This window comes from Hylobates moloch, unplaced genomic scaffold, assembly GCF_009828535.3.
Source record: "Hylobates moloch isolate HMO894 unplaced genomic scaffold, HMol_V3 SCAFFOLD_22, whole genome shotgun sequence".
In the NCBI taxonomy this organism is placed as follows: Eukaryota; Metazoa; Chordata; class Mammalia; order Primates; family Hylobatidae; genus Hylobates; species Hylobates moloch.
In genome coordinates this window covers 30,701,660-30,713,876 of record NW_026652297.1, presented here as the reverse complement: position 1 = coordinate 30,713,876, position 12,217 = coordinate 30,701,660, and the positions used below count along the sequence as shown (strand labels likewise).

The following is a 12,217-nucleotide window of genomic DNA, read 5'->3' as shown; positions in this document are numbered from 1 at the left end:
CCTTCTATGTGAATTCCCTTTTATTTATTTTTTTTTCTGAGGGGGTCTCACTTTGTCACCAGGCTGGAGTACAGTGGCATGATCTCAGCTCACTGTAACCTCCGCCTCCCAGGTTCAAGCGATTCTCCTGCCTCAGCTTCCTGAGTAGCTGGGACTACAGGTGCATGCCACCACGCCCAGCTGATTTTTGTATTTTTAGTAGAGATGGGGCTTCACCACGTTTGTCAGGATGGTCTCGATCTCTTGATCTCATGATACTCCCACCTCAGCCTCCCAAAGTGCTGGGATTACAAGAGTGAGCCACCACGCCTGGCCTTATGGACTTTTTTTGTATTAAAAATTTTAAGGAGGGACTAGATCTTGTATTCCAATTTGGAGGTAAATCGAATGGCCTCTTTCATAAATCCTGGAGAAATATTGTGCTGGGTTTTGTGATAGACCATTGGTGAGAATTCCAGAGTCTGGCAAGAATATTAAGTAGTTACCTTTCCTGTGATTTTAAGCCTCCTGTCCCCACCATGGAACCTTAACTCTGCACTGTATTTGTGCATCTAGTTTGAGATGGGTGTGATGGTGGAAGACATGTGGAAGCCACCTACACACTTTTACTATATTCCTGAATAGTACAGGATATTCCAATATTCTAGAGATTGGAGAGGAGGGTATTTAGTAATAGATTCAGGGGTCTCCAGACTCATTTCAGAATCTGGAGAAACATATTTGAATAGTTTGGTTGGGGGATCCTTGGGGCCAAGGACTTTGCTTGCCACTGTGCCTGAACTTTCTGGCATACAGAGCACAATGCATATTGATCAAATGAGTAAATAAATGAATTCAGCAGTTTTCAATATTAAGCATTTAGTTCCATGTTTCCATATGTCTATCTTTGACTATTGATTTCAACTTGGGACACTGCAGTGTCTTCAAGAAGCCAGAATCTTTCACTTTTTTTTTTTCTCGTGATTTATTCTTCCTGTTACGTGTGTGTGTGTGTGTGTGCCATTTTTAGACCATTTTGAAGTGTTTTTTTTTTTTTAATAACAGGTGTATTGAGATATAACTTACATATTACAAAGGGCACCCGAAGTGTATAATGCGATGGTTTCTAGTATAATCACCCAGCTGTCTGTGCAGCAATCTTCGCAGTGTCATTGGTGCAGGAAACCTGCAATGCCACATGGAGCTTGTTGCCGCAAAGATCTAGGCTCCAGTCCTTGTGTTCACCACTTACAAGCTTGTGATCTTTGGCAAGTTTCTTAAATTCTTGAGGCCTTCGTTTTTCCCAGCCGTAGGATGATTTGTCACCCATGGGGTTGTTGTGAAAATGAAATACAGTATTGTGTATTGGGCAGAGAGTGGCTACTCAGCAAACTGTGTTTCCCTCCACTCCGTGACCCCTGTACCCTTCAGCTGCTGGACCGTGCAGGATAGTTAAAGGTTACGTAGGTGGCTCTGATCTGTGATATTTCTGAAGTACCCTCCCTGCCTCAGAAGCAGAGAGAAAGGGTCCTAAAGGGACAGTGCAACTCACCCAACAATCTGCCCATCAGCCTCAGGGCACCGCCCACTCTGGGCATGGCGTCACCCTGGATGTCCTATTTCCCCACTTATTTATTTTTCACAGTTTTATCTCAGTGGGTTTGACCTACCTCTCAGAAAGCCTCACTCCCACCTCTGCCACACCCACTCAGATTTCAATAAGTCGTGGTCTCTTGTTTTCAGTGGTTTCTTTCCCCACTGTAACCCTTTTTGGAAGGAAGGTTCTCAACTCTGTACATTTTTCTTTGCAGTCATAAAATATTAATGTTAGAAAGAACCCTAGAGATTCCATTCAACTCCTTTGTTAAGAGAGAGTAAATGTGAGGTAACTTGGTCCTGTGGTCAGTTGGTAGCCACAGGCCAAGGCTAACCCTTGGGGCATTCCCAGTGGAACTGTAGAGTAAAGGAATGCTCTGGTACATTCTCCTGCCCCACTGACCTAGGGACCGGATTGCCATCTGAAGGTCTGAGTTGACGTGTTGACTCCTCTTTCCAATCCTCTTCATCCGTAACACGAGGATAAATCTGTGATTGTTAGCATTCGCTCTTAAAGAATGGGATCAGAAGTTTTGTCGTGTGCAGCATGCTCCGTGGTTATGATATTTACGTCGTCAACATTGTTTGGAGAAAGTGGAAATAGACTTCATCCTGATAATCGGCACATTTGGTCTGACTCTCGTAATTTATTTGGGTTTCCCGTTTCTTAGTGGAGAGTGCTGACATTTTCCAGGCAGCTCTGGCTTCAGGAGGGATCTAGGCCCAGGGGATTTGGAGAGAATTTGTTCCCTGTAAGTTACCGCGTGGCTAAATGGATGGTATGATTAGTGAAGGTTTTGTATCAAGAGCCTGAGCATGGTGGATGGAGAGGGTGAAGAGTGGAGAACCAGAAGACACCAGTTAAAGGAAGAGGAAAAAAAAATGGAGATGTCAGTAAGCCCCAGAATTTCTTTTAATTAATTTTTAGATCCATATATTAAAAAATCCAGGCCGTAATTTCTGGTGCAAGCCATTTAGAAGTAGCAACACCTTCTTTTAGAAGATATTGTATAATGCAAGAGAACTTTCTGCCTCTTTCTGTCTTCTCTCACTTACCTCCCTCTTCCTCCTCCCACTTAACCTCTCCTTCTCCTTCGTGAACCCAGTGTTAAGTCCTCAGAGTGCACGGGGCTGTGTAGGTTACAAACTCAGCCCCCCAGACAAGCAAAGAGTCAAACTAGGTGTTTTCCATCCAAATCACTGTTAAGGGTCCTAATTTAAAATGAATAAAGCCTTTCAGCAGGCTCCATGGTTCCCTAAATCAATTTGATTTTATGTAAACATTTATCTCTTTTGCACTTTTCCACCTACCACACCATTCATATAATAATGCCTTCATGAACATTAATGTTTTCACCAGATACATTTTGGAGCGGGGAGTGGGGTAGTCTAACACACACAGAACGCATTACAAGGAGCCCAGTTGTGGTAAAACTTTCCAGAAATCAAGGACTAAATGAGAAAAAGCACTCCGTTTGGGTTTAGTAGGGGAAAAATGTAAGTCGTAAATTGCTGCTGGGAGTGGTTGAGGGCCAGTGCAGGGTGCAGCGGAGGCTATTGTTCAGAAACACACACAAGTGGGAGAAGGCAATATTTGCGTGCATTGTGAGTGTCCGTGGCTGGCTCTGCTACGAGTGTACAAACGGAGGGGATGTTTACCCTTCAAGAGATACAATGTTTGAATTCTGATCAATCTTTACTTACATAAAAGCAATTCTCCTTTCTAACGCACTCTGATGACCTGGGCAGAGATGCCACTGCCATTCAGAAAGCAGCGGCAGGTTGTGAATTTGAACACTGTGGTCGGACAGCCACGCACAACATTTTCTCTGCCTTATCCTTCCGCAGGTCTCTTCCATAAAGACCCCAACACCTCCGGGGCACAGGAAGCAAAGCCCAACCTCCCACCCACCCTATAAATGATTGAAAGAGAGAAGTGAAAAGCAGATGTTATAAAATCATGAAAAAAATATTTAGCTGTTGCTTTCAAATTCACACTCAACCTTATTCATGGGAGCATGTGGCCAAATATTTCTAGCAAACAGAGTAAAAGAGCCTCAAACACAGAAAATACTCTGAAGAGCCAATTCCCCTTCTCTCCTCCTTTATCATTTACTGTTTATCTCCTCATCAGTTTTTTAAAGTGATAAATACATTTAATTGGAGAGCTATCTAATTCTTTTGTGTGATTGTTAAACAAAAAATAAAAATCAGAACGTCGCAATGAGAACATTTCACCAACCATTGCTTTAGAATAGAATTTTCGGAAGCATTGTTGATTTCTACTTATTTTTGTTTGTAAATCCTGAGGAAAATGTATATCTTTTCCTTTAAAGTTCTAATTCAAGGCATGGATGTGAGAGTTCTGAAGGGACTTTGGGACTGCGGTAAAATTTCGTTGTCATAGTAACAGAAAGGGAAATAGGCCTAGCTCACCTGGGACTTTAACACTGCAAAAGCTGGATTTTTTTTTTTTTTTTTTTTAAGGAAAAGGACTCTGCAAGTGAAATAAATGAAAAACTTACTGTATTTTGAAGCAAATTTTCAAACATTAACTAGGTGAATTGCCGGAAAGGCCACTTCTGCCATTTTTCTTGGTTAACGTAGTTGCCTGATGAAAGATGCCCAATTTTAAAATTGCACAGAGAGGCCATTTAAGAGAGAATATTGGCTTCAAGAAATATGTATGACAAATGCTAACCTCAGACCATGATTCTGTGCTTTCATGTTTCTCTGAATAACCTATACGTGATCTGAGAGGACATTCACACTTCTTATTAATCATAAAAACTCTGGTATATACCTGCACCGATGGACTTTGTCTTTGGATGATAACATACTGTTTTCTGATTTTGTAAACATTGGTTGAATATATCAGGCCACCTTCACATATGAGCATGAAGGTGTCTGGGGCCAGCGGAGAGCCACACAGACGAGACGCCCTGGGATTCTGGGGCCATGTCCTGCCATTTTTAACCCTGGAGCAAGACTTTCTGTACAGCAGGGGTCACTGCTGCATTTGAAGCCTTTTAAAAAATTTTTTCCAGAACGAGTGCTCTACAAACTCCGGGGGCCACTGTACAAACCAAAGCCCACCTTGTGAACCGCTTAACAATCCCCCACAGTGACGGAGAAGCGGGTGATGGGTCTTGAGATTGAAAACATCCAAATTTGCAAATTGCAGAGGGTCAGCAGTGTTCCTTCACAGGCAGGGCAGGTTGAAATTCCCCAGATCTGAAATATAATCGCTTTCAAATCAAATCTAATGGAATGCAGCTATATTCTCCCTTAAAAAATGTTTACTGAAAAATGTAACACATCGCTTTCTCTTCACAGATTCTTTTTAAAATTTTTCCTCAAGTGCAATCAGAATTGTTTGAAAACAGCAGGAAACCCAAGGGACATGAGACGGTTTCAGGTAAGGGGCCCTGCAGATCTTTCCTGTTAAATAAGTCATCCTGTTTTCTCTCTCCTTCTCACTCTTTTTATTTTCTTTTTCTTTAAAAATTATTATTCACTGCTACTGCTAACAATACAAAGGATAATGGTAAACGATGACCCTCAGCCACTAGCATTGAGTGTTTAAGCTCTTGTAGTGTTTAAGCTTTCTGCCCCCATTGCCAAAGCCCTACGGGGAGAGGCACCAACCGGTGCTGGAGATTTGATTTTCAGCCCTCCGGCTGCCCACTGCACACACAGCTGCCCACAGCAGGAACCGTGTTCTTGATATTCAGCCACCTTGGGATTTTTCAGAGCAGCTTCTCTGTATTTTCTGCAAGCAACAGCTCCTGTCTTCCCTTTTCCACCGATTAACTATTCAGTGGTCTCTCTCTGAGCCTTCTGGAAGGCAGCAGCCCAAGCAGCGTGGTCACTTTAAGATCGCAGCGTGACAACAAGACCCACGGGACGGTGACCCAGCTGCCTGGCAGTTAAATCTGCCACTGGTTTCATCACCCTTGCCACTGATGTACTGAGGAGACGAGCTAATAAAAACAGCGAGGCAAAGTGTATCAGGCTGGAGACGAAAGCAAGAGCAGCTCCTCTCGGCCCCCTTCCTTGAGCTTTGAAGGACCCATATTCAATTCACCAAATGGCTTTCCTGCCACTCACACCCCGTGCTAGATATGTGGCACCTCCTTTTCCATAGAAAAATTAAAAACATGTTAAACGATAGTATGCAAGCTTGAGACTTCAAAAAGTAAATCCTCGCAGCCATGAGAGAGATGGGGAACCTTAGCCTCATGTTTCGGCTGAGACAAGTGAGGTTCCAGAAGGTTAAATAACTTGCCCCTAATCACAGTAAGTAGGTGGTAAAGCCCGGAGCCAGGAGCTGGGAGGATTTGTTTGATCAAACTCTTGACAGCACACTGTGGGCATGAGACACGTTGAAGCTGCTAGGTTTATCTTTTGCTGTTGTCTTCTTGAAATTCTGAATAATTTTTTTTCTTGAGACAGGGTCTCACTCTGTCACCCAGGCTGGAGAGCAGTGTGATCTTGGCTCACTGCAAACTCTGCCTCCTGGGCTCAAGGGATTCTCATGCCTCACCCTCCTGAGTAGCTAGGACTGCAAGTGTGCACCATCATGCCCTGCTAATTTTTGTATTTTTTGGTAGAGATGGGGTTTTGCCATGTTGCCCAGGTTGGTCTCGAACTCCTGACCTCAGGTGATCCGCCCGCCTAGGCTTCTCAAAGTGCTGGGGTTACAGGTGTGAGCTACCGCATCCGACGCTGAATAATTTTTGAACAAGGAATGTAACATTCATTTTTTATTCAACCCTACAAATTATGTAGCTGGCCCTGCTAGAGAGCTTCTGTGGTTAGGTCACAACTACACAGATGTTTAGGAGCAGAGCCATTCAAGAGTTAACAGGGAAGATGGCCAAACACAAGGCTACTGAGAGTTACTTTGAAAAAAAATCTAGTATTATTATTTTTTAACCCCATCATGGCTGTCAATCTTGCTGTGACAGGAACATTTTTCGTTATAATATTTAACACTATTACCAGCCTCCCTTTAAAAAGTTGAAGAGTTCTCTCTTGGGCAGGCTGTTTCCCTGCCTTTTTTTTTTTTTTTTGAGATGGAGTCTCACTCTGTCACCCAGGCTGGAGTGCAATGGTGTGATCTTGGCTCACTGCAACCTCCGCCTCCTGGGTTCAAGCAATTCTCCTGCCTCACCCTCCTGAGTAGCTGGGACTACAGGCACATGCCACGTTGCCCGGCTAATTTTTGTATTTTTAGTAGAGACGAGGTTTTGCCACGTTGGCCAGGCTGGTCTCAAACTCCAGACCTCAAGTGATCTGTCCGCCTCTGCCTTCTAAAGTGCTGGGATTACAGGTGTGAGCCACTGCTCCTGGCCCTACTTTCTTGTATGAAGACGAACAGAAATAAAATCAGCCTTCTTGGGGGATCAAACAGGAATCTTGTGCATGGTGGAAGTTCACTGTGCTCAGTATTCCAAATAAAAATGTAAATTATTTCAGTCCAAAGAAGAGTAAAATTCAAAAGAATTCCAAAGTGCCTCCATGACCAAAGCTTAGCTTTATTTCTGGAAGATATAGAGGCAGAGACAAGAGAGTTGGCAGTTTGGATTTTTATTCCATTTTTTTTTAATTCCTATTTTCTACCAGCACTTTCAAAGAGTTTCAAATTTGAGAATTTGAGGATACTGTTGTAAATGTGAAGAGGCTTCTATTGTAGGAGAATGCCTTGTCATTTTCTTTCTCCCAAAGTTTAGAAATATATTCACAAAGCAAATGCATGCTAATATTTCCTCTACTTCTTTAGTTATTTACTGAAGTGGAGTTTTCATGGTGCCTGAGTTTTTCACTGGCATAGAATAAATATTGTTGATCTCAAAATGATATAGAATTCTCATCCTATGTGAAAGTATTTGACTTTTGCAAAGACAAGGGCAAAAAGAATTGTTTAGACTTTGTGGGTTCTCTGATTGTCTTATTTCAAGGGTAGAGCTAAAGTCAACTGGTGATTTGTTTGCATTTTTTATTGAGATAAAATTCATATAACATACAATTCACCATTTTAACCATTTAAAAGTGTAGAGTCCAGTGGTTTTTAGTACATTCACAGTGTTGTACAACCAGCACCACTATCTAATTCCAGAACCTTTCGAACACCCCAAGAAGAAATCTCGTGTCTCCCAGTTCCTGTTTCTCCCCATTCACTGGCAACCACTAAGCTACTTTCTGTCTCTATGGGTTTGTCTATTCTGGAAATTTAACATAAATAGAATCATACAATATGTGGCTTTTTGTGTCTGTTTTTTTTCTGTTAGCATAATGTTTTTAAAGTTCATCTATGTGACAGCATGTATCAATACATCATTCCTTTTTACAGCTGAATATTCCATTGTATGGATATATCACATTTTTAAATTCATTAGTCAGTTAGTGGACATTTGGATTGTCTCCACTTTTTGGCTATTACAAACAATGACACTGTTAATATTTGTGTACAGTTTCACTGTGTGAACATATGTTTTTAAATCTCTTGGGTATGCAACTAAGAAAAGAATTTCTGGGTCATATGGTAATTGTTTCTTTAAGTTTTTGAGGAACTGCCAAACTCTTTTCCATAGTGGTTGCACCATTTTACATTTCCACTGGTAATGTGTGAAGGTATCAATTCCTCGCCAACACTTGTGATTTTCTGTTTTAAAAAAATTCAAGTCATCCTATGGGTGTGAAGAGGTATCTCATTGTGGTTTTGATTTGCATTGCCTTAATGATTAGTGATTTTAAGCATCTTTTCATGTGCTTATTGCTCATTTGTATATCTTCTTTGGGGAAGTGTCTATTTAAATCCTTTGCCCATTTTTTAGTTGCATTATTTGGCATTTTATTGTCAAGCTGTAAGAGTTCTTTATATATTCAGGATACTGGCTCCTTCTCAAACATGTGATTTGAAAATATTTTCTCCTATTCCATGAGTTGTCATTCACTTTCTTGATAGTGTCCTTTGGTGCACAAAAGAATTGGCAATTTTTATACTGTACTTAGATTCTACTAAGAATATAACCTTCAATGACGGCTCTCTCTTATAGAGAAGCTTATTATGAAGACAGGCTTAGCAATATGCTATCATAGTCAAGAAACTTAGTTCAGGTTCCAAATATGAAACAAAACCAGAGAGAGTGCATACTCATGGTGGTGTGACAGTCATCTGAATGAATGGTGACTTTCAGAAATTCCTAGAGTATGTATCTCACTCAGAAGGACAAAGATAGTCATTTAAAGCCATATACACAATTCCTTCAATTGTCTACTTTTGTGATATGATCAAACATAAATTTAATATGAAGGATTCTTTCATGAGGATTTGATCGGAATGGAATAGAAATATGAAACATTTCTAACCAAATCCTGAACTCAGTAAAACTCTCCCCGCCTCCTTCCCTTACCCCCAAACACTGGTGGAACATGGATTCTTTTCACAAAAATCATCCAATCAGACCAAAATTGTTACATCAAGATTATTTTCAAGCTTGAACTAATCCTCTCTTTAATTTCATTCAAGTCCTAAGTATTATAGGACATAAAAAATACTTACTGAAACCCAAAGGGTTTTAACTCTTTTTAACCTTTCCTTTTTTTTTTTTTTTTTTTTTTTGGCCCAAATGCCTTTAAGAATCTGGTAAAAGCTATAGTCTGTATCCCATCCAAATACTACATTTAAAGTTTTAATTAAAATTTCAGGGGTCTCCAGACCACTTGAAATATCTCAAGCTTCCATGGACCTCTAGTCTAAAGAAATGGAATTCATTTAAAGCCCAATAGGCATCCTTTATGTAAGGTAACCTTTAACAGTGGGGATCTGTCCACTTAAGACTTTTCCTCGTGATCTCTCATCCACTCTCTTGGCTTCAAATGCTCTCTGTTCCTGGATGATTTCTGTATCTATATTCTCAGACTTCTCTAGAGCTGAAGGCATATAACGCTAGCTTCCTCCTGGGCATCTTCCCTGGATGACTAATGAGCACGTGCTCAAAACAACTCAGTGCTTGTTCCCCGACTCATTCCCTCCTCTTTCATTGTCAAAGTGTCGCCTCCTCCTCCTAAGTATCTATTAAATCCACCTCTCTTCTGAAAAGCTGCCATAGCCCCTATCTTTATCCCTCCCCTGTCTAACCCGTCCTCAGCATGAATGCCAGAGTTACCTCTTAAAATATGTCATGATGCTGGGCACAGTGGCTCACGCCTGTAATCCCAGCTCTTAGGAAGGCAGAGGCAGGAGGATAACTTCATCCCAGGAGTTTGAGACCAGCTTGGGGAATGTAGTGAGACCTTGTTCTCCACAAAAAGGAAAAAAAAAAAAAACGGACAAACAAAATGTCATGAGGACGCCCCATTTACCCTGATGTGATTACTATGCATTGTATGCCTGTATCAGAATATCTCATGAACCGCATAAATATATACACCTGCTACGTATCCATAAGAATTAAATATATACACCTACTAAAATGCGTCATGGATATCAACTGTCCATGGACACAAAGCTTGGATTTAAAAAAGCATGGCTGAGAAGGCCGCTCAGCCTCTGCCTACCAGGAAAACCTGTCATGCCTGTCCCAGAAGTTCTCATCTGCCTGCTGCTCACCACACACCCATGTCTGACTTCTGTTGCATCTAGGAGGCTTTCCATATGTTCACCCCTCTGCCTGGGAACCCTTCACCCCTCTCCAACTTGTGACTCCTTTTCATGCTTTAAGGCTACAGCTGAATGTCACCGCCTTAGTGATGCATTTTCTGACTCTTCCAAATGGAGCTGTTGGTTCCTGGGTCTGTGCTGACACACCCTTCCCTGCAGGCCCCTACCCTGCCAGTTATCACATCATCTTGCAGTTCTTGTCTGTCTCTCCAATAGACTGTGTGCTGCTTGAAGGCAATTGATAAGTTTTATTTATTTTTGTATGTATTGCCAATGTCTAGCACAATGGCAGGAATTCTGTAGATTGTTATTAAATAAATAGATTATTAAAATAATTGATTCAAATAATATATTATTATTAAATAAATTTTTAAGAGAGCAAAAGAAAAAAGGAAAAAAGAGAAAAGAAACTTAAGATTTCCAGGGCTCCTCAAGTATCTAAATCCATGGGTCATGCATGCAGAAAATAACTTCTGCCCTCCTTGAAATGGAACAATTAGGTGAAACACCCAGATTAACAGCTCAATGAAGGAAAGGAAAAGAAATGTGTGTCTAGTTTAAGCTGACAGGCCTGTTAAGACATAATGAATCCCATTCTTTATTTCTTTCTGCTTGTGTAGGTGGAGAGCAGGCAGTTGTAAAATCCAAAAGAAAATCAAGCTAGGAAGAGGAAGTCAGGCACACGGTCATTTCCCACATTCAAATTCTAAAAATCACTAGGAATTGACAATAATTTAGAGCTTATTGTTGCTAATTCACTGTCATAGATAGGATGGCTGTGTCTGTTCCAAGTCATAGTGAAAACATAGAGGTACTCATTCATTTATTCGTGCACCCAGCCAATATTACTGATGAAATTCTGTGTGCCAGGCACTATCCTAGGTGCTGGAGATACAGCAGAGAGCAAATCATAAAATTCCTGCCCTTGAGGGGCTTGCATCCTAGTGGAAGGATATAAAAAATAAATGAGTGGTTTGCATAGCTCAAGTCTGCTTCTCTGTGACGTTCAGGTGACTTTCCTGGAAGCAGTGGGCTTCCGTACAGTGCCAGCTGTGTTTGTGGTGCTTGTTGGAACTCAGCGGCTTGGTCAAGTGTAGATGTTTGTGGAGCTAAATGATACCATTATAGTAACAGTAAGTGTGGATGCTCTTCTGAATAGTTTTCTGAGCTTTCCACAGCATCACCTATTATAGGACACAAATGTCAGCAGATCTACTTAAGACTGGGAAGCTTAGAGGCCTGAATGCCAAGTTTTTACCCTCTGCCTCAAAAGGACTTCATTTTAAAAAGACATGATCATTGGGGTGTTCTCCGTCCTATGGACAGCACCAGCTTGTATATTAGGTCATTTTGGACGTAGTAGCATTCTGGAATTGAGATCCTTAACACAATCCAACCTCAAAAATCATTGACTTTTTTTTTTTTTTTTTTTTTTTTGAGACAAGATGTCACTCTTTTGCCCAAGCTGGAGTGCAGTGGTGCCATCTTGGCTCACTGCAACCTCCACCTCTCCAGCTCAAGCCATCTCCCCACCTCAGCCCCTTAAGTAGCTATGACTACAGGTGTGTGCCATCAGGCCCAGCTAATTTTTGTATTTTTTATCAAGATGGGGTTTTGCCACATTGCCCAGGCTGGTCTTGAACTCCTGAGATCAAGTGATTCACCCACCCATCTCAACCTCTCAAAATGCTGAGATTGCAGATATGAGCCACCACACCCAGCCTAAATTTTTTTATTGATACATAATGTTTGCAATCTTTATGGGGTACATGCGATATTTTGTTACATGCATTGAATGTGTAATGATCAAGTCAGGGTAGTTAGGGTATCCATAGTCATCCATCATCATGAGAATTGATCATTTCTCTATGTTGGGAATATTGCAGCTTCTCTCTTTTAGCTAGTTTGAAATGTACAATACATTGTTGTTAACTGTAGTCACCCCACTCTATCAAATACTAGAACTTACACCTT

The 12,217-nt window shown here is 41.2% G+C and overlaps 1 protein-coding gene across 7 annotated transcripts in view; it reads left to right on the top strand.

Annotated features, from left to right (window-relative positions):
• The window catches only part of EBF2 (EBF transcription factor 2), a 203,659-nt gene that overhangs the window by 132,310 nt on the left and 59,132 nt on the right, over positions 1-12,217 (top strand). For all 7 annotated transcript variants that reach the window (XM_032143490.1, XM_032143494.2, XM_032143496.2 and 4 more), the window contains one exon: positions 4,912-4,993. In XM_032143490.1, coding sequence (XP_031999381.1) covers positions 4,912-4,993 — 82 coding nt within the window. The remainder of the gene's footprint in view (positions 1-4,911; positions 4,994-12,217) is intronic.